Below are 23,180 nucleotides of genomic sequence, written 5' to 3'. Positions count from 1 at the left end.
TTTTTTAGAAGTAATGGCAGCAGGGCCGGTACAAGGGTAATTGGCACCCCAGGTGAACTGTGTACCTCAGCGCCCCCACCACTTCCAACATAGATGAGAATAAGAAGTCTAGAATGAACTTTTACATGTACTTATTCAATATTCGAAATGAATAATAACAACAAACATTTTTAGTGAAAGAAATCTGTGTCACGAGCTGTAAGATGATGTAGGAGTAGGGGTTCATCTTTTAGGATGACTTTGCCAGCAGTATGCTCTTGTAATAAGTCCGCTTGAGAGTTGAAAAGGTAGGAGTCGCGATTCTAGTGATCTTTCCTCTAAGATCTTTTCAGAGGTCTTTCTCCCCATACTGAACCAAAGGTCTTAGACCAGGGACGGGCAATTATTTTGGGCGGAGGGCCGCTTTCTGAATTTTGGCAAGCCATCAAGGGCTGCATGACGGGCAGCCAGGATCAGATATGAATTTTCTAATTTTCTTAGGGGCTCCATGGGCTGGATAGAATGGCATGGGGGGCCACATCTGGCCTGTGGGCCTCATTTTGCCCACCCCTGTCTTAGGCCAAGGCAGAGCCGCAGCCGACCAGGGCTGTTATTTAGAATGATGTTCCTGTTATTTTGTTCTGCATATAATTTTGGCGCTCCCCAAATTTTGGCGCCCTAGGCGACTGCCTAGTTCACCTAACGGTTGGACCGGCCCTGACTTGCAGGGATCTCAGGAGGGCTAGGGCATGAATGGCGAGTACTCCCGGTGACTGGGGCGGCATGGCTGCGTGGGCAGTGGTGGTGGGAGCCTGGTGGTGGTGAGTGGGGAGTTCCCGCAGATGTCACCGGTCCAGTGGTGGCAGCCAGGGTTGATCAGGGACTGCCTGCAGACGCAGCTGGTGGTGCTGGCAACGGCGTGGCAAGCAGTGACTGCTTGCAGGTGCCAGTGACAGTAGCGCCTTTTTGCAGGGGGTTCACCGCCATGCGCAGGGGGTACACGTGCACCCCCTATGCATTGCCCCTGGGCTAGAGTGTAGCCAGATTAGAGAGTAAGAAACTTTACGTGTTTTGCTCATCTCCAAACCTATGTTCAGATTTGCATGTACATATTCTTTCTCCTATGTAAAAAATCCTTTTGCTCTTTTGTTTCTTTACTGATTACCTGTGGAAAGAGGGACTGTTGCACAAGTGATATTTCAAGCTAGGCCTTTCTACAGAAAGGGGCATCTAAAATTTCTCTCACAACTCAGGCAGTGCCCATCTGGTGCTAGCAGAGATTCTCTTACTGCAGCTGCAGGGTTTGGTGTAAGGGCAGCGGAACTGAGGCTTATTGGGTTACGAAGTTATCCCAGCGCAACCTTGGTCTGTTCCTTGAGGCAAGTGGCAGCACAGTGGGAAGAAATTCAAGGCTCTAAGCCCCCCCACAAATGGGTTTGTCATAGTACACACCTACAATTGGACAATTCAGTCCAGTTTGGGAGGACTCAAATTTTCTCATACTGAAAACTCTCCTATAGCAGTATCCATCTGCACATAATGTTCGTTACCATTTCCAGTTGGCCAGGACACACTGGTTTATTCAAGAAGTCAAGAACCTGGCATCAGTTCTTCACCCTGACTGCTGACAGACATGGGAAAAAACTCCAAACCGCCCCCCCGCCTCCCCTGGTGCTTCACCAGAAGAGGCAGCACATTAGTTCAACACAGCTCCACGGCATCTGTATAGATCAGACACTTCAACGGGGCTTTTTAGCACTTTCATCTAATAGCTGATTCAGTCAGCTATTAGAAAAGAGCACTAAAAAGCCCCACTGAAGCACCCAATCTTACAGATGTTGGGTGAGCTGGGTCAAACTAACGCGATGCCTCCTTTGGGCATGTGCTGTATTTTTTTTTTTAATTACGTTTGTAAGCAGTCCCTGTTATTTCTTGGCTGGGCTGCAACAATGCAATACACCAAGACATTGAACATGCTGTGCTAAAGAAATGCTAATTAAAACGAGAGAGTGCAATGTGTCTTCTGTAACAGACTATCACAAGCATAAGTTTGGCCCCTGCAGTGTACTCAGTGTTCTTTGGGAAACAAGATTCCAATCCTGATCTTCATGGTGCTCAGTGGCCTGGGTGCTGGATAGCTGAGAGACCAACTAGTGCCTTAGGAATGCTGTCTGTGGACAGCTACACTGTTCCTCTGACAAAACAAAACTCTGCAAGCCAGTCTGTGTTGGATGCAGAACTTAAGCAGGCCCAGGAAAGACTGCTGAATGAAGTCTCAGAAATTAAAAACCACCACAAACCCTTGGAGCAAGGTTTGCAACAAACAGTCTGCTGCTCCAAGCACACAACGCATTTCTTTGGCCTTTCATTTGCTAATATAAATATAGGTATATGCATTTAAAAAAAACCCCAAAACTATCAAACCACATGTATACTACACATATATACTATGTTAATCATGTTGCTTAATCCTGTCCTAGATCAGGAATCAGCCTGCTCCAACAACCTGTCTAGAAAAGAAGAAATAGAAATAGAGTTTGGGACAACATCTGAATCCTTGGCTGACAAAACGAATTACATGCATGCTAAGTCTATAGCAAATCAGATTGTCATTTAATAGAATTGTAGAAAGTTAGGGTTGGAAGCAACCTCAGGGGGTCATCTAGTCCAACCCCCTGCTCAAAGCAGTACCATCCCCAACTAGATCATCCCAGCCAAAGCTTTGTCTAGCTGGGTCTTAAAAATCTCCAAGGATGGAGAGTCCACAACCTCTCTGGGTAACCTGTTCCAGCGTTTTACTACCCTCCTAGTGAAAAAATTCTTCCTAATATCTAACCTAAACTTCCCTTGCTGCAACTTGAGACTGTTGCTCCTTGTTCTATCATCTGCCACCACTGAGAACAGTCTAGCCCCATCCTCTTTCAAACACTCCTTCAGGTAGTTCAAGGCTGCTATTAAGGCCCCTCTCAGTCTCCTCTTCTCTAGACTAAATAAGCCCAGTTCTCTCAGTCTTGCATCATAAGTCATGTCCCCCAACCCCCTCCACATTTTTGTTGCCTTCCACTGGACTTTCTCCAATTTGTCCATATCCTTTCTGTAGTTGGGGGCCCAAAAACTGGACACAGTACTCCAGATGTGGCCTCACCAGTGCTGAATAGAGGGGAAGAATCACTTACCATGATCTACTGGCAACACACCTACCAATGCAACCTAGTATGCTGTTAGACTTCTTGGCAACAAGGGCACACTGCTGTCTCATATTCAGCTTATTGTCCACTGCAACCCCAGTTCCTTTTCTGAAGAGCTGCTGCCCAGCCAGTCAGCCCCCAGGCTGTACTGGTGCATGGGATTTTTCCATCCTAAGTGCAGGATTTTGCACTAGTCCTTGGTGAATCTCATGAGATTTCTTTTGGCCCAATCCTCCAATTTGTTGAGGTGTCTCTGAATCCTAGCCCTACCCTCCACCATGTCTACTATTCCCCTCAGCTTGGTGTCATCTGCAAACTTGCTGAGGGTGCACTCTATGCTATTTTCCAGGTCATTGATGAAGAGATTGAACAAAATCAACCCCAGGACCGACCCCTGGGGCACTCCACTTGATACTGGCTGCCAACTAGACATCGAGCCATCGATTACTACTCTCTGAGCCCGATGCTCCAGCCAGCTTTCTATCCAGCTTACAGCCCATTCATCCAGCCCATACTTCCTTAATTTGCTTGCAACAATGTTGTGGGAGACCCGCATCCACAGAGCCGGTCACCTCATCATAGAAGGCAATCAGGTTGGTCAGGCATGACTTGCCCTTGGTGAATCCATGCTGTTCCAATTTACCTTGTTCTCCTCCAAGTGCTTAGAAATGGATTCCTTGAGGATCTGCTCCATTATTTTTCCAGGGACTGAGGTGAGGCCAGTCTATAGTTCCCTGGATCCTCCTTTTCCCCTTTCTTAAATATGGGCACTATGTTTGCCTTTTTCCAATCATTGGGACCTCTTCTGATCGCCATGAGTTTTCAAAGATGATGGCCATTAGCTCTACAATCATATCAGCCAACTTCCTCAGCACCCTCATGTGCATCCCATCTGGCCCCATGGACTTGTACACGTCCAGCTTTTCTAAGTAGTCCCTAACCTGTTCTTTCAGCACTGAGGGCTGCTTACCTCCTCCCCAAACTGTGCTGCCTGGTTAAATGCAGCAAGGATCAGGTAATTGTCTGAAATCCTCAAACTGCATACAGCGTAATAGGATTATAATCTAAGAAGATCAGTCTTAAAACTTTAAGGAGCTTTCTAACATGGCATCTGCCTATCTAGCTTTCTCAAATGAGTGAAAACAGCTCTTCAAAATTACCATATTTAATGTAAACAGAGAGCATGCATGTAACAATGCAATACTTTACCCCATATTTTATCTTTAGTAAGTCCATGATTCTAATGATGTGTGGTTTACATTCCTGGTGATTTTCTATTGGATGAGAAGTCGTACTGCAAGCCTCTGTGTCTACTTCTGGGACAAAGGCCCATCTGTACCTGAAACAAATGTATAGGTCAGAAGTCATACACAGAAGTCCTTTGTTGGATCACAACAACAGCTGCACGCTCAGATCGAGTGCAATTCTTATGCCATTATTTTAACATTGTAACTGTCTTTGCATACTCTAATACAAGGCTGCATTTTGTGGTCACAGATGTGTTTACATAGTGAAATGATGGAGAATTCCCATCCCACATGTATCCTTCCCCCATGGCAATTTTTTGTGCTGAAATCAGTGAATACTCTCATGGTGTGATATCTACATAGTTTTCAAGAACCTAGCAGAATATGCCCCATGCTTATGACAGAAAAGATTGCAGACAGTACTAAATCATGAAGGAGAACAAAATTAAATATAGACTACATCTATGCATTTTAAAAGAAGAGACACAAACAGTAAATTATCTATAGTACCAGATACTAAGTATAAGTAACTATAAGACTCACATTTGAAATAACTGCATCTTGTCAGGTGGAAAAGAAAGTGCTGTGTCCAAGAACTTACAAGCTGATAAATACAAGAACAGCTCATTCTGCTGGATGTCACCAATTAAAAGGCCACTGCCATCACTTGAAGCTTTCTGTCTGCTTACTTTGCTGTTGCTCCTACTTGATTTACAGTGAAGAAAAGCAACATAAAAAAATTAAATATTTTATATCAAGCAGAGGGTTAGACACTAGGGGTGTGTACATTGGGCCATATTTGATTTGGCCCAATTCAGGGGACAGTGATTTGATTTGTTGATTCAGATCACTGTCCCTGCTTCGATTCGGCCTAATCTGAATCTGAAGATTCAAGGCTGATTTGGAGAATCAGCAATTCGGCCATAGACACAGCTTTAAATGTTTTTTCTACATACCTCTAGGTACCAGCTGCAGCTCATGAATGCTGCGATGGTGGGGCAGATGAAGAGTCCCACACGAGTGCGGGGGTGCTCCCCATGTGCTCCATGCTGTACCCAGAAGTGCTTCTGGTCCACTTCCGGGTTCACCGCTGAGGACCCCCTGCGCTCCCATGAGACACTATCACCACCATCGCAGTGCTCACAAGCCATGCCTGGTACCTCGAGGAATGTAGAAAAAACATTTATAGCCATGTCTATGTCCAAATTGTCAAATCTCTCTGAATCAATTTGGAGGCTTCTGATTCGATTTGGAGAGATTAAAGGGTCTCCTGATTCGATGTGGATTCAGAGATTCGGCCACTGAATCGGGCTGAATCTCCACCAAATTGAATCAGCGACTGAAGCTTTGCACAGCCCTATTAGACACATGTCAAAGGTTAATTTATATTCTTTTTTTTTTTTTTCAGAACACAATAATGTCAGTAGAGACATAAAAAAACAACAACTAAACATCTATTTTAAAAAACCTGGGAACTAGTCAAGTACTAATTTGGCCCTTTTTTTTTTCTGTAAGCAGTAAATACTCATTTCCAAAACTTAAATACAGAATTAGCTACCCCTAAGACACCTATATATGTCAATGCAGGACTTTTAAGAAATGCAATGCCAGTGCAGTTATAAGCCACTGTGAATTTTTAAAGTTCTGAAATTTCAGTTGGGGCAGCCACAAACACTATGGTTACAAAGATCTGGACCATGCTTACTAACTGCAAAGAATCAATTCTTACTTTGGTGGTTCATCCTCCTCAGTTAAGTCATCTTCCAGCTGTATAAATGTCTGAATCTTAAAGAAAAAAAAAGTAGGTACTTCTTTTTGGAATTTTTAGAATATTGAGATATACATCCAGCTTGTTTACAGAAAACCCCTGCTTCCTATGAAATCAGGAACAATAGGCAAGTTTTATTTTAACTTCAAGTCTTACAAGACACATCAGCCTAGAACAAACGTTAGTTTCTTACACAAGATTATTAATAAACAGCAACATCAAATGCACTTCGTAATCACACCAGGATCCCTTACAGATTTTCTAATATGAAGCTGGTTTAAAATTGTGACAAGACTTACAGTTGCAAAGAAGTACATTTAGAAGAAAGGAATCTGGTAAGGTGTGGAAAATAAAGGTCATATTTCAACTACTGTCACTTACCAATTCAGTCACCATAATTGGCCATAAAGAAGTTAAATGCTGAGGAGAAATTCTTAGCAACAGAACTCTGAAAAAGAGAAACATCTGGGCAGCAACTACAGAAGTCTGTCCCACACGTAGGTTTTCTGTCAGTCGTTCTGAAATGTATTTTCAAAAAAGTTATATTGATCATGTATGTAAAGCTAATTATTTTGGTAAATTAAAACTGCAGAAAAATGTAGCTTGTTTAGACTGTATCAGTCAGTTTTAACTGACTACCATTTCTGTTCCATTAATGATAATGTCTACATTTCTCTCAAAACAAAAGGTTTGTTCCCCCCATCTTTTGTAAAAAAACCAAAACAAAACAGTGTTTTATTCACTGAGTTTTTGCTTTTCCCATATCTTCATCAAAAGATAAACTAGCATCTAATAACTATAGGGGTACAGACAGAAAGGACAATTTTCACCTTATCTGGCCACAGAAAGTAGTCTATAGCCATGACCAAACACAAGTGCACAGCTGTGGACTACTTAAAAAATGGCCAATTGGGGAAAATCTGAACCCTTGTTGTGTGAGGGTTCAGGTGAAAAAGTTTCAAAACATAGCATCTTCTGTAACTTGTGTCTGTGCTCCCTCCCAGCCTGTCTCTGCTTTCAGAATAGGACTGGGGAAAGGGAGCAGAGGGAGTTTAGTCTGGGGTTTCTTCAGCACCTGCTGGAGGGGGAGGCAGGTGTATTGGAGCCTCCCCCCCATCCCAGGTGTGTGTGTGGGGGTGGGGGGGCTCCATTTCACCCACCCCACCCTCCAATGCCAGCTCGGGAACCCCTAGAATGAGCTCCTTCTGCTCTCTTTCCCACCTCTGATGATTGGGAAACTAAAGCAGAACTGGGCCTACTCATAAAGTTAAAATACAAAATATTGATGACAACTGTATAGTGCAAGAGGATGTAAGTTTGTGGCTGGACCTTCTGAAAAGAAATAATGAGGCATCACTTCCAGCTCATCTTACTATATTTATGATGATTTTAAGCAGGCTTCTATGTGCCTAGTATGTAACTGTGTGAAATGTCTATCCTTGATTAATTAGTATAATAAATATTTATTTGAAATTAACTCATGTTTATATGTAGGAAGACAAATTTTCCATATGGGCTTTGATAGGTGTCTCCTACTGATTTACTCTTGTTTTGCTTCAGTGGTTCCTTTGATCTTCCAGGGACAACTCCTCAAAATCTTTGTGTTTTTCCTGGTTGTTAATCAATTTCTTGATATGTTCCAACTCAGTAGAAACTGATAACCTCCCATTACTGAGAAAGGTAATTCAATCAAAATTGGGATTTTCTGATAACCAATAATGAACAGTTTGATTAACAGGATCTTCCTGTTAGTTACTGCTTGGGTTTTTCTTGATCTACACAGCTACAATAATGCTTTGAAGATGCTGAGCTGCAGGGTATAAAAGAGGAACAAAACAGCTAACAGGATACACTTCAAGAATGAGAAATCATTCTGACAGGAACTGCTAGTGCACCCAGCTGATGTTCTGTGAATGCATCCATGCATTGAGAAGCTGGCAAGACTGAAACCACCTCTGCCTATATTGGTGAGATACTAACACTTTTACAGCTAAATATACTGGAGTTTGCTTTGCTTTAGGCCCATTTAATAGTGAATAGTCGTAGTAAATAAAGTCTTTTTGTCATTCGTTGAACAATTTGTCACGTTAATCCTTTATACACTAGTCCTGAATCCCATTTCATGACTTAACACCTCCTATTCTTAAAACAGCATGATCTGGCAGGGAAGAAAGGTTGTTGCTCAGGGAAACTGGCTGCAGGCTCCCAGCCAGCAGCTAGATTCCCCTCCCTCCTGGAACCAACAGTGAACTTCTGTTTGGTCTGGGGGATCCTTGTAATTCAGAACACTTCCTGCAAAACTTTCTGAGTTACAGTGGGGAGCTCACTTTCATGTGTGCCCTAAGGAGAACTAGGGAGCCTGTCAATACTGCTTATGTAGGGCAGAAAACATTTGGCCACCTCAGGAAGGTAAGTCATATTCTCAGTAGCATTTCCAGGCCCCAAACTTCAAAATCCAAATTCCAATCACATTCTGCCACATGGCATTGTTTATAATTGCTGGAATTCAAACATTCAGATATTTTTAATGTATTTCTGGTGAAAGAATCAAAGTAAGAGGTAGTGAGGAAAGAGGACACATGTCCTTTTCATATAATCCATGTATTTTGTTGTGTCTATGTAAACATGGCATATTTAAATAATATACCTTTTATCGATAAATAATCTTACCTTGTATCAGTGGAAGATAAAGGTGATATTGATCAGTCTCTCCACTGAAGACAGCAAAAGCCTGACGCTTTAACAGCATTGCTTTTTGCTCAAAACTTGGGAACAGTTTTAAAGAACTGCTCTGCATGTCTGGAAGAGAAGCCAGTGTGTCATGTATATCATTTCTATATTAAAAGGTAATAAGTAGTATATAATTTAAAGGGAGATATCTTTATTATTTAAAAAAATGTTATTTCTATGAAACACAGTTATAACTGCTTGCAAGTAGTGATAATTAGCACTGTATAAATGTGGGTGTACAGGCAAAGGTTGGGGAGGGGAGGGCTGGCTAAAAGGGGCATATCACACATGGCAGGAGGCTTCTCTGCAGTTCCATCATCTACCTTCATCCTCAGGTGCTCCTTTATAAATCCATATATACAAGATCTTGGATCTCTCTGAAAAAAATCCTGGGACATTGTAGGACCTGCCACTGATTTAAAAATTAGTTTCCAAAAAAATCTGCATATATTAAGATTTTTTTTTAATTTAATAGTTGAAGTAGTGCGTGGAAGAGAGACAGACCAAGGTTCCTTCCCCTCGAAGCCTCAGATGTGTTTAAAACTTTTCTCCTGCCCTCCCTCAACCCTTGAGAGTTTGTAGGAAGGCTCCTTTACTTAAGTCTGGAAAACGAAGTTTTGGGAGTGGGGAGCCAAAAGCATGCTGCACAAATATGCTTCTTCTGCAGATAGCTGTGTGCACTTGGGAAAATTATAGTAGGGATTAGGCCTGTGTGAAGCAGCAAGTATTTGCTTTGGATTTGGCTGATTCAGAGGAACAGCAATTCAATTTGGTGATTCAAATCACTGTCCTGATTTGATTTGGCTGATTCAGAGCTGAAGATTCGGCGCCAATTCAGAGATTCGGCCATAGACTAAACAGGCAGCAGTCCTCACCACGCTGGATACAGCTGCCTCCAGCTGGTAAGTGGAGCGCAGCCTGGTGGCAGGCAGCTGTCGCTAGCCTCCTGTAGCGCAGCCTGGCTTAACCTACCCAACGCACAACCCGGGGCACACGCCCGCCCCCATGCCCTTCCGGACTAGCGGTGCATGGTGGCATGCATTGGTGGAAGCCCTCCTCCCCAAGTCCCAGCCACCCCAGCTGGGCAGCTTGTCCCAGCCCCAGCCCCAATCCCTCCCTTGCTGTGGGGGCGTTGATCTGCTCCCCCACACTCCATCCCTCCCCCCTTCAGCCAGCACAATAGACTTAGTAGCTGGAGGCAGCTGTGTCCAGTGTAGTGAGGACTGCTGCCTGTTTAGTCTATGGCTGAATCTCAGAATCGGTGCTGAATCTTTTCCAAATCTATTTGGAGGCTTCCGATTTGATCTGGAACTTTTAACTGCTCTCCCAATTTGATTTGGATTCGGAGATTAGGCCGCCGAATCGGGCCGAATCTCCTCTGAATCGAATCGGCTATTGAAGCTTTGCACAGCCCTAGTAGGGATGTCTTTCACCTTGTGAAACTGCTCCATGCAGAAGCTGTTGCAATAGAAGTTTAAAACTACCCAGCAATATCCATGTAGATAAGCCTCACTGCTGTTGCTGTAGGTCACTTAAGTTTTTGATTATATACATATTTTCAGAAAGGCTAATGTTGGATTTCTGCAGGGACAAAACAGGTTTTCCTCGTTTTATGCGGGTTCTGCATGTGCAAATTTGCTCTTATGCAATGACCCTTTTTATACCAAAAACTAGTTATATGCAAGGTAAATTCACTCTTATGTGATTGGTGTGGTGGAAACCCACAGTCAGCTGCTTTGTGCGGTGCATTGTGGGAGTGATGCACACCAAAATGTAGTCTCCTGTGTGGATCCGTGCTCCTCACTTGCTGTCTGTGACGTGTTTCTGTAGTTGCTATTCCCATTATGGTAACATTTACCACCACCCTGTGCTTGTGCATTCTCTGTTGTTGGTGAGTACCAAAACTGTCCTGTAAAAGTGGTAGAAATCGGTCTGGGGGTCAGTACAGTCAAGGCCTTGGAACGTACCCCTATTTTTTACATCGTAAAGTGGGTTCCCTTTATGCGAATTCGAGTTAGGCACTGTTTTCCAGGAACACATGTACAGCATAAAGCAAGAGAAACCTGTATTAAGAATCTCTTCCTAAGCAATGCAACTGCACTTCACCCTTTTAAAAATACTAGAAAAGGATTTCTGTGAATAAACTGGTTAACGGTAAGTGCATCTCTCTGATGTATGTAGTCTATGAGGTCCAAATCTACCTTGCCTTCAGACTAACACTGCTAACTGCATCTAACTGTAACTGGACTGTGTTGGAAACTTTATGAACTGTGCAAATACAATGCCATTAATTATTAATGAACTATTCATTAAACAACAACACCACTAATAATAATAGTAATAATAACTGTTAAAATATCTAACAGTCCATGTGAATTAATTTCAAATTACTTTAGTAATAAGTTATCAATGATCAATACTCACTCATTAAATCTTTAAACATGGTTTTCTCATGTGTTAGAAGATGATCAATAATGGATCTCCAGCTGGGTAAAAACATACAGAAAATAGATCAACATTAAATATTGATGCAAATTATCTATGTGTAGAGTAGAGATGTACCCGTCTACAGAGGGAATCATCTTACCATCTCATTTCTGAATTGATTCCAAAATGACATACATTTTATCTGGCTTATCATGCACTATATTTGATGGTCTTCAACCTGATTACATGTAGATCCATAATCAGTAGAGAGAAATAAGCACTTGTGTCATGACATGAAGAGAATTTTTCTTTCCTCAGCAGAGTGCTGAAAACTAATTATTTTATGAAACAACATATATTTACTAGAACTAGTTATTTTGCAGTTATCTTTCTATGTATTAATTGAAACTTTCCCACAGGATACAAGAGGTTGGCTAGTGAGTATCCTACTAAATACTGTTTCTGTAGACTTATAATGGAATCACAGATTGCCATGATTTCATTTCTTACTGGATGCATGAACTGTCCATTTGGAAGAAAGCTGGGTCCATATATAACTCCAGAACTTCTTTTTTCCAGGCTCGCTTAGTGTAGGCATATCCACTTAGTGAGCTGAGCAACTGGGCACCCGCACGAAAACTAGGAATATTGTAGGTACTGTAGAAAATAAAAGGCCATTAGTATCCTGGACATGCACATGTACACAGAGTGAAAGCTTTGCTCCCCAGAACTTCCTGGATAGTAATAATCTACTCAGAATTCTGTTCGCTGTACAGTAAAATGACCGTCAACTACACAAATGGATTAGAATGAGCATGGCAAAAGCACTGCCAGCTAATTTCTGATGGCCATATCAATATCCTCGCAATGTAGGTTCATTAGAAATCCCAGTCCTTTTCATTCTGAATGTGAATTGAAGGATTACTGAGTGCAGGACACCAAGCAATGGATTTAGGAATCCACCACTGCACTTACTGACAGTTGGTGCACTTACTGCAGGTCAGTCAGACCATCGTGCTTAGGGATTCCACAGAGAGAAGGGCTTTGGGTTTATTAGCGCTTAGAAAAGAACTAATCATCAGGGACACTAGATGTCACCAAGGCTTCTAAAACATAAGGCCTATGTCATCCTCCTATGGATGATGGCTAATAACTTACTAGAGAACTCTTGGCCACTCAAGATATGGAGAATGAGTCTGAGAACAGGTGTACTGAGACTACTTAGACTCACCTTGTGAAACTGTTGTCAACCTAGATACACATTTTGTAATCATTAACCTGATTGCCTGTTCTTTTTTCTTTCTTTTTTTTTTTTTAAGGTACTCATGATTAAGTTAGAGTTGGTTATCAGTATAAAAAGTTAGATTTACTTATAGACAAAAAAATTACTAAAAAAGGCATCTTACAGATACTCTTGACATCACCTGAATTACTGCACTAAAGATGTATCGTAAGACAACTTTCCACAAATCCTTTTCAACCTCAAACAAGACCGCAGTCCTTAGAATTCACCCTTTGCCCTCATGTTAGAAATGCCAAGGAGGGAATGAATAAAATGAGGCTTGCAACATGCCCCAAAGATCAGATGTAATTTTGACATGATATAAAAGAAAATAAGATGAACAGCAAGTGCTCTTACCTGTGATTGCGTAAATACGGAAACACATAATAGAGCAAACGTGAGATCAGTGGCACAGCTTTCTCTTTCTCATCACTACGATAAACCATGTCCAAGAGAGAAGCCAAAACCTTAAAAAAAAATTAAAAAGTCCAACACTAACCTGCAGTAGGCATTTTTGGAGGGGAGTGAGCAAATACTGTATTTCACAAAACTCAAAAAGGGTGATCTTTTCATTTTTAGTATTATGCCAGAAAAGAAAAAGATCACCTTTGTTTTCAGCAGTTTCAGCTGGTAATTACTCTGTCTATAAAAATGGCAAGTACATAAGTGGTTCCTATTTAAAGGAGAAGCACAAAATGTTCACCTTACCTCTGCAAGGAGAGAGAGAGCTTGAACACTGTATACTGAAGGGGCAGAGGCAGAGACCATTGAAGATGCAGCTACTGAAGTATCTGCAAAAACAGAACATGTTTTTACGATTTATTGCTTATAATCAGGTTTATAATTTGCATATTGACTTGGAGTGAAGTACTACTTGAAACCTGCTCATCTCTACATATACTTAACGTCCACTCACAATCTCAGAAGGATTAAACATTATTGGATCATTTTAAAACTTCTTGAAAGCTATGAGCACATACCATTGTTTCCAAAAAGGTGAATGTCATCAAACAATCATATCTATAGATGCAAGATTCTAGTCTCAGTTATTTAAAGAATAAGAAAAATATATTATCACTATTATTTCAGATGTGCACCTATGTCACCACTGCATTCTTATACACGAATTTCTATACTACCTATGTACAATGTACAAGTAGAGAGGTTTTGCCAAATTTAAGTATTTGAAGAGATCACCTGCAAAATTCTAACATAGAAGTATTAACTGTATATAAGTTACCCATTGCCAAATTCCTCAGTTAAAAAGAAAAGAGAAAAGGCAAACTTTACGGATCCAGTTTGAACACAGTGGGAACATTATTGTTTGAATGCCTAATTTTGCTAAGCATCTTCCAATAGTTTGAAATAAAAAAAATAAAACTTTGGAAATACATGTATTTTGGAAAAAAAATGAAATTTAATACTCTTTTAAAGGCTTTTTTTAGAAAAAGTGTTAGTTATGTGTGTTATCCTCTATTCCAAATAGGCTTTTTAAAGCATGTGATAATATATCCTTTACTAGTTCATATCACATAATACATTGGAATACCTCACATAACTAAAAATGAATAATGAATGATGCTAAACTTTTCAAACCTCAGTTTGAAAACACCACCACTCTTAAATGGATTTATGTAGTAAAGCAGGGGTGGGCAAAATGGTGGATCCGGCTGGCAGCTGGATTCCATTTCCCAGCAGCCTCTGCCCATATCACGGCAGCAAGTTTCCATGGCGACCCCAGCAGTGGCTGTGCTGTGACAGGCGTGGCCCAGATTTCCACGTGACGACCAGCCCCAGCAGCACTGTCTGGGTGCGCGGTTGGCCGGGGAGCTGCTCTGCAGCCAGTGCTAGGATCTTGCAGTGGTGACAGCGTGGTCCAGAGCCAGGGCAGAGGTCTCCATGGAAACCTGGCCCTGTGCTGGCAGAGCACTGTGGCTGCTGGGGTTGCCACGGAAACTGGCAGCAGTGATGTGGGCAGGGGCTGCTGGGAAATGGAGTTCCACTACAGGCCCAATCTGGCCCACAGGCCAGACTTTGCCTGCCCATGTACTAAAGCATGCCACAGCAGAAAAATCAAAATGATCAGTACCTTATAAATGAGAAAGCAATGATGACAAACACATTCTCCCATTATAAAAGTAGTTTCTATGTTTTTTGAATTTTTAATTTATAATGATGCCAATTTCTAGAACATTGAAAATACATTATGTACATGTACATCAATACTTCTCCAATATTATTCACGTGATATACAAATACTTACTAAATGACACTTGCAATATTTGGTCTTTTAAAATTTAAATTATGACAACATGCTCTCTTGGAACTGCATTTTTTCAATTTAAAAAACTTGTATGAAAAAGAATTATTTTCACCACAGCAAAATGCTAGATATTCACTAAACCTTATATGTGGTACAGAAAAGCTGGCCAAAAGATCTGATGCTTACCACAAGTATCTTCAACCTGGGATTCGTCTAAAGAGATCTGAGGCTGTGCTTTTACTTCCAGATTCCGGCTTAGCCAGCTCGTCTGTTCCAGAGAGGAACCAGCAACGTTCCCCACAGCTTCTAAGATTTTTTGGGTCACCTCCTAAAAAAGTAACCAACATAACCCTATATTTGAGAACAGTTTTTGGCATCTGGCCAGCTCAGAGTGGAATAACATGCAGGTACTAGTGACACCCTTATGGGTTATCCTTATGGGTTATGATCTTTGCAGGGTGGATGCAAAACCTTTTACTCAAGTGTTTATAAGCAAGTTTTATCAAAGACTTAAAAAGGAAAATAACCATCCCATTTTGGTTTTGCTTCCTATGTGAAGTAAAGCTCAGTAAGCATCATATAAACCAGTAAGGACACTGAGTTTTAAGGAGCTTTTCTCCTCTGGTTTCTCAACTTTCTCCTCTTGCTGACCAACATAAGCCATCTGACCAAGATGTTTTTTCAGTTCTACTGAAACACTTACAGTAGTCTCAAATGAAGACTGCAGTCAAACTGCACAAGTTAGGAGTTCTTTCAAAGATTTGTTTGCTCTGAATTTGTCTTCTGACTTTTGAAAAAAAAAAGTGGCACCATTGTGCCTTATTTTCCTGTAGTCTAAACTGAGCAATCTGAAAACTAACAACTTTTTCTTTTAGATATGGGTCTTCTTACATACGATTAAATTAAATGACATCTTAATTTCTTTAATGGTGTAGTTTTATTGCCTGGCAGTTGATCTGGCCATATTTCAGTCTTGCCAATATAGAGCGAAGATATGCCCTTCCTTCAGCCTCACATTTTAGCAACAGTGCTACTCCCAGTAAATCAAGAAGGGGTCAGAAACTTCAGCTTTCTCTTCCCACAGCAACAGACCTGCTATGAAATGCAAACAGCTCACTACGTAGTCACCTTTCTGGCCAATTTCTGCAGCAGAATCGGAGAAAGCAACTAGATCTATCACTATCAATCATGACCATGAAATGTTTCTGTATTAAAAATCTCCTCTCAAATTCACAGTCAAAAGCTGGATATGAGACATCTGTAGGGCCTGAACTATCCCAGGGAATCTGAGCAAGAGGAGGAAGAATCTCATGTTTATCCTCATCTTATTTCCATGGTAGATAGTTTGACTATTTAGGTGACTGATTATCAAAGCCATTTGCACAAAACTCCCACTGACTTAAGTGGAAGTAGACAGACTCGTTTCACTAGTCGCTTTTCACAAAATTTCAGCAACTACATAAATCACATATTCTGGTGATGTCACAGGATTTAAACCTGGAGGATACCATCACCAAAACGTGTGTGGGGAACACAGTTTGGCTAGTCAGCATCAGGACAGGTCACATTTGTGTACATTTTGGACAAAATTCCATACCAGATGAAAAATAACATTTTCCATATGCTCACACCCTTATTGGGCCTATGCCTCAAATGTATGGTTTAAAATTCAAACACTGTCGTGCTAGGTCTGTGAAAAAAATGTGCATGTAGTACCTGCAGGTCTTTTTGATCCTTTTTGTTTTCCAGGGTAGGTGTTCTGGTCACTAAGTCATTTAGGGTACTGCAGGAAAAAAAGAATTCACCTCAAGTTAGTGAAATGGAGAGTTTTACTCAATATATTCATACTCTCAGCTGCTCTTAGGTTGTACCTGAGAAGCAGGAAATATCCAGGGGGAGCCAAGTTCAATTGCACAGATTCCTTCAGCAGTGCTAATACTGACTGAAAGTTCTCGTGCAAGGCCTGGGCAGGAAATCTGTCAAAAGATAGATAAAACTGAAATCAAGCTATGCAACAGCAACAGACACAGAAAATGCTGGCTCCCTAAGATTAGACTTGGGAGGGAGAAAGCACTTAATTAGTTATGTTTGTGTTCAAGTAGGGCACCCTGTTACGGAGGCTATGTTACCACAATGCATCAGTGCACTAATCTAATGACATGAAAACACAGTTAAAAAGAAGGCAGGATTCAGGACTTCAGCTGTCTGCAAGCTAAAGCCTGGTTGGCAATGAATGGAATATGCCAGTGCTCTGGAGGAAGTGGGTCTTCAGGAAGGATTTAATGAGTAGAGTGCAGTGCCTTTGAAGACTAGCTTCCCACAGCATTCCAATGAACGTGAAGAAGAGTTTTAATTAAAGGAGCACTCCCCATGCCAAGTGTCCCAAGGAGTTGTGAAGGTGAGGAGTTAAGCTAAAATAGCAATGGTAACTGAGTTGCAACATAGAATGATCTGCCGTTTAACTATACAGTGGCTATTACCTCTGAATGAAAGCATAACAGAACTGCAGTACTGGAATATCCACTAGGGAAGATTTCTGAAAAATAAATAGGAGAAGCAATTTATTGTTTTCTACAAAATTAAGTCTAAACTGTTAGAGGACTTAAATGTTTAATGGAAAAATTGTTTTCTCCTGGTAGCAACCAATTCTTCAGTTTGAGACGGATGGGTTGTGTCTTGCCTGTGCAGATATAAGCAGCAGGTCAGAGCTTTTATCTAGAAACATTGGAATAATGCAACACTCATCACTTTAAAATTTCTCTCCACCAAATAAAATTCCTTTAAAGCTACAGAAACATACATGTAGCTCTCTTCAGGATAATAAGACTGACTTCCTTGAAGCCAGCCACATTAAAGCAGAAAACCAACAAGGAAATATTGGTGACAACTTCAATAACCAAGGGTCAGTCAGGTTATTTCTATGCTGACCAGCCACTAGGGGTGCCTGTAGATACGTAGGGATGCTGCTCTGACACATTGTAATTACAGTGCGTTGGAACAGACTTGATTCAAGTCTGCAGGAGTGTGCTAATTAGCACACTCCAGCAGCCTCCGCATCTCATGTATCAGTGTTCCTGCACTTCAAAATGGTGGCGGGGGTGCTTTAAAGCTCATCAAACAAGCTTTAGTTAAAGTGCCTCCACTGCCATTTTGAAGTGTGGGGACGCTGATAGATGAGATGCTGTGAGTGTTTTAATTACAGCAGCTCTCGGAGCTGCTCTAATTAAAGTGTTCCTTCCACTCCTGGAGCGCATGTAAAGATAACCAGTGAGTCTAGGAAATGAAATTCTGCCAAGAGCTCTGAAAGTTACATTTCCTGGATGACCAGATGGCATATGACTGAGCTGAACATCCAATTTTAAACAGCCTTACTTCATAGAAAGGAAGACCTAAAAGACATGTTAATGTAAGCAAAAGTACTACTTAATGGGTTTTAAAACACACATTACGATGGAATTTTAGTCGGCTAATCTTTTTGCTGTATTTCCAAAATGTCTGTACGTCAAGAGTTAAGTAAGCATATAAATTCAGCCTAAGAAAGAGACATAACTGTATCTTAAATGTGGATATGTATAGCTTTGTTTAAATGGCACTCGTTTTATTTTGAAGGGAAACCTCAGAACACCATAACAGTGGTGTTCAATTTGTAAGTTATGTTTCAAATGATTACTCTAGTGATGCTTCAGTGACTTGACAGAATACTGAAATGTAGTTTAAAGCCTTACTTTTTATTAAAAAGGGATTTATAAAATCTAATATGAAGAAGAACATTGGTGTTTGTTAATATTCCAATGGAAACTTTTAAATTTTGTTTAAACTAAAAAAATTCTGCACCCACATTTGGAGACTTGGTGGAGCAGCGCTGTAGTGAGAACTACAAAGGAAAAGTGACTGGCTACTAACCAAAATTCCTTATTTTTATTCCTTTGAAAAGGACTAAAAGGATACTGTTTGAAGGGAAATGAAATTGCAGTTATCTAAGCAAGGTGAAATGCATAAAGCAAACAAAATAGGATGACAGCCACATAAGTTACAGCTATTTCATTTTTAGAGATAGAGCTATTCATAACATGCAAAAAAAGCATATGGACCCAGGTCCCCAGACATGCCCTTCAACGGATCAGAAAGGAGTCCTATGCGTCTCCCCTCACCTCCACTAGGAAAGCTCCAAGTCAGCAGTGGGACTTGCTCCCATTTGTGCTGGGTGTAACATCCCTTGACAGACTGTTACAAGAACTAGGGAGTCAGACATACGTAACAGCTCCCTGACCATGACCTTACTGCTGCCAACTGGGGGACAGAAATGCAATGTAGTTATGCTACCCTTATAAAACCTTGTGATTTCTTCATGCTTTATTCTGTTTTGCTGGCTTTACCCAAGTGTGGAGTGGGGAGGGAGGACAGATTGTCCATGTTAAAAATATGCCTTAGAAAAACTCTTTCAGGAGTTACCTCTTCGCCTTTGATTTGGGATGGTTTCTTGACCACTTCTTTTATCAGCTGTAATATAGTGTCAAACTTCAGGGTATTAAGTGCACATACTAAGTCCACAAGAATAAGCTGTGACACACTAGCCAATGGCAGAATCTGTGACCAAAAAATTAAAAAGAAAAAAAAATAGCAAATCATTATTCTATACCATCAAGTACAAATGCAAACAAGAGAGTTAGTAAACATGTAACAAGTTGACATAGGAACCACAAAGGTATCAGAATGTGGGTCTCATTTACTCACTCTCACCTTTGCTGGCATGCTGCCACTACTACTGAAGCAGTGTATTCATATCAAAGTTGCAGCTGAACATGAATGTAAATGGAAAGAACTCTTCATTATCAGAGGAAAACGCATCTAATCTCTCCTCTCTAGAAAGGTATCTGACCCCAGGCTTTGGAAAGCAATGGTGGAAAACTGGAATCTCTAAGGCTCCAAAAATTAAAAAATGGCTTTGTACTAAGATATTGCACTTGGCTTGGAATATTATACTTAACTGTACTTATGTTTGTATATGCAGTTTGTCACCATAGTCTCACAGACTTAATTTTATTTGAGGTCGTTTCTTGAACTGAGTGAAAACAGGCTGTTTCAAAGCAGAAACATTTCATGACATATATCTCTTTACACATTTCTGTTAGGAAGAGTTTTGAGGTTTTAGGCTCTTTGGTCATTTTGGCTTTTTTATTAAAAAAAACAACAACAAACCCCTAATGTCTGAGAAATAAGAGCAAGCTCTAACATTGTATATATATATAAAAAAAGTGAATAAACCTCAACTTTCCCAGAAACAAGCATGCCATAAAGATTGTGTTTGTTATGGGAAAAGAATAAGGAAAGCAAAATGAAACAAACCCCAGAACAGCAGCACACTGCCATGTATCAAATAAGTTTTCCTTATTTTGCCCATAAAAATGTTTTCACAGAAAACAGAGAAATAGTGCTGGAAGGGATCTTCATAGGTCATCTAGTCCAACCCCCTACTTGAAGCAGGATCATCCCTATCCAAACTATCCTATCCAGTCCATCATCTAACCTCTTACTAAAACTACTGTCAACCCTGAAGCAACACCAAGACATAACACCCTAAACTGCCACAGGTAAAGCAAGAGGACTATGGCAGCTGACATCCTGCTTCTCTAAGAGATTGTTAATATACGCTTCAGAGATCCCAGGTAGAGGTCCGTACCCTCCACGACACAGCAAGGCAAAAGCCCCAGATCCCATACTGATCTGACCATGGGGTAAAATTCTTTCCTGAACCCAAATATGGTGATCGGTCTGATCCTGAGTGGAGGAACAAGACCCTCCAACCAGGAACCTCTGGCTTTAAGTCTCAGCAAGAGCACTGGCACACACCAGTCAAAACCCTCAGCCTTGGTTGCAAGTACCAACCAATGCCTCTAAGAAAGGCTTAAACAAAAGCATACTTGCCACATGTAGCAAAATGCATACAAAATCTTGGATGGGTTTTACAGGCTGGCTAAGGAAGCAGAGACCAGGACTTTTATTTTTTTTAATGCAAAAGCCTGAAGATGTCACAGGTTGTGTTACAAGCGTCATATCTGAAACAAAATGTATGCCTTTACTATGTTGTTTTTAATCAAAATATTTTCCTTTTTGAAAATATTTCTTTTGTAGTGCACAATTCACCATAATTCCTTCATTTCCCCTTTATTAACAGTCTACAGGTTAAGTTGTAATTATTTATACTGAATTAAAATATTCTTGTCTAACAGCTTTCCTTTGCCACTCCCACAAAAAATAAGCCAGAATTTCAATTTCAGCACTGGCTCTGCGAACAAACCATGTTTTGACATTTAAAAAAGCATCAAAATAATCACAGAAATTAAAAGCTGCAGCTCTAATTTTACCTTTACTTTACTTTGAGTCTTGTGAGTTTTTTTACTATTCCATACTGCTGCTACTGCTGCCATCAACTGGACTCCTAGTTGTGCTGTCAACGGATTCAAGAATTCTAGTATTTTATTCTTTATTGCCTATGAAAAGAAACAAAAAATTCTGTCATGGCACCCTCAAAATGTTTAAGGCTAATTTTCAGTATATATATGTAGAATACTTTCTTTTTAAAACACTATTCAGAAAAAGTTACATAATCATAAACAAATATTACTGTATTTTTTGTTTTTGTGTTAGTTTAATTTGCTTATGATCTTTTCCTATTTCATTAAAGAATTATGTCTAATATCTTGGAAAGCATACGTCATTTCTGCTTTCCAAGATGTTATGTTTATTTTCTACCATGCCATATCCATTCCCTTCTCCCCAGATATTTTAAAGTCAGTACTTTTCTCACTCTGGTTATCAATCAGCATCTGTAAAAGGGGTCAAGAGTCTAGTATTTTATTCATAAGTATTATATAAAATTATTACATAACAGTTGAGCAAAGGATGGCAATTCAGCAGAGTACAATGTGGTGAGATACTTGATAAGGAGGCAATCCTATGGAAAATTAATAGGAAAAATAGTTAAAAAATGGAAGAAAGGATTCGAAGCATTTTAGGAGAGTAGCAAAGGGTTAGCAGACAAGTGTAATTTGAGATTGCACATATGCCAAGTCATCATTTTCTGGAAAAGCATATGTAACTGAAACACCCCTTTATATTTTCCTCATTCACTTCAAGCAATTATTTTCTGCCTCCTACACACACCAAAGGGTACAATCTAAAACAGTTGGAGGAAAGCCAGTTGTTTTATTCAGGTGTTATGTTTTTCCCATCCAGTTTGCCTATTGAAAAATTGACTCAACATTGCTTTTACAAATTTTATTGATAAAAAAGGGGGGAAAAAACCCAAGCCAACTTTCCAGTTCCCCAAAACCACAAAGCCAAATTATTATACATCTGAATGTTAAAAAACATAACTAAGATTACTTAAAACCTATTAAATCAATGAACTAGCTAATTATTTGTTACTGATTCAAGTAAACTGCTGTAAAAACCCCAATCTTTATATCAATAACTGGGAAAATATCTGTATTGGGAATATTTTCTGAAACGGTCATCCTACTCGGTTGTAAGTTGCTGCCTGCCTGAAGGCACAAGTAAAAACAAAGGAAGCTAACTGTAAATTTACTTTTATGGAATCTAAAAATCTGACCAAATCCATGCAGGCTGGGATGATTTTACCATTCCCAAAGCTAAGATAGAGCTTAAACAGCTAAAAAGGTTGTTAAGGTGGCCTGGAAGAAGCAGGTAGGCTGGGCAGAAACACACAGAGATAGTGCACTCTACTTAAGGTTGTAAGCTCAGAGATGGGGAACAGGACCCATCTGAGCCATGGACAAAGAAGGCACACTTAGGCAAGGGATTATGCCTGCCAGTCTCTGGTATACCAAATTCACTTCTAAGCACTGTATAGCTTTTGATAAAATAAATCCTGCTTTGTTTTGAAGAAACTGTTTCTGTCACAGGCTCTTAAAGGGAATCCTTCTTGGGAATAAGTTATAGATAGAACCTGAGGGGCTGGTCCAGATAGTGGAACTTCACCCCGTGAAAGGCAATGGCCTGGCTGAATCTTTGAAACTCTTTTCATGTTAATAGTATTGTGAGAATGACATAAGAACTTCACACCAAAAGTATATGGAAGGTTGGGGAGGAGAGAGAGAGAGAGTGTGTATGTGCCTGGACAGAATTCTTACTTTGGTTGCTTTGAAGTAAACTGAAGAGCCTTTAGTTGCTCCAAAAAAGTCAGATGGTCTTCTTTGAGAGTCTTCCTTTTTTAAAACACTCCAAAGGAGAGACATAGTGTTAACAATGCGAGGCAGTTCTTCCAAAATGGCAT

At 40.4% G+C, this 23,180-nt stretch overlaps 1 protein-coding gene across 1 annotated transcript in view; it reads right to left on the bottom strand.

Moving 5' to 3' along the window:
- Positions 1–23,180, bottom strand: part of DOPEY2 (dopey family member 2) — an 89,523-nt gene that overhangs the window by 5,175 nt on the left and 61,168 nt on the right. Inside the window, exons 22-37 of the mRNA XM_025206537.1 lie at positions 23,038–23,180; positions 21,250–21,375; positions 19,337–19,471; positions 17,365–17,420; positions 16,756–16,860; positions 16,601–16,667; positions 15,071–15,212; positions 13,330–13,412; positions 12,979–13,088; positions 11,850–11,996; positions 11,337–11,398; positions 8,853–8,981; positions 6,564–6,700; positions 6,144–6,199; positions 4,958–5,116; positions 4,377–4,506 (exon numbers count right to left, since the gene is read on the bottom strand). The exon at positions 23,038–23,180 is cut by the window's right edge and continues 73 nt beyond it. Coding sequence (XP_025062322.1) covers positions 4,377–4,506; positions 4,958–5,116; positions 6,144–6,199; positions 6,564–6,700; positions 8,853–8,981; positions 11,337–11,398; positions 11,850–11,996; positions 12,979–13,088; positions 13,330–13,412; positions 15,071–15,212; positions 16,601–16,667; positions 16,756–16,860; positions 17,365–17,420; positions 19,337–19,471; positions 21,250–21,375; positions 23,038–23,180 — 1,787 coding nt within the window. The remainder of the gene's footprint in view (positions 1–4,376; positions 4,507–4,957; positions 5,117–6,143; positions 6,200–6,563; positions 6,701–8,852; positions 8,982–11,336; positions 11,399–11,849; positions 11,997–12,978; positions 13,089–13,329; positions 13,413–15,070; positions 15,213–16,600; positions 16,668–16,755; positions 16,861–17,364; positions 17,421–19,336; positions 19,472–21,249; positions 21,376–23,037) is intronic.

The sequence above is a fragment of the Alligator sinensis genome, unplaced genomic scaffold (genome assembly GCF_000455745.1).
Source record: "Alligator sinensis unplaced genomic scaffold, ASM45574v1 scaffold966_1, whole genome shotgun sequence".
Classification (NCBI taxonomy): Eukaryota; Metazoa; Chordata; order Crocodylia; family Alligatoridae; genus Alligator; species Alligator sinensis.
Note: the sequence above shows the minus strand (reverse complement) of the source record. Positions and strands in the feature narration are given on the sequence as shown.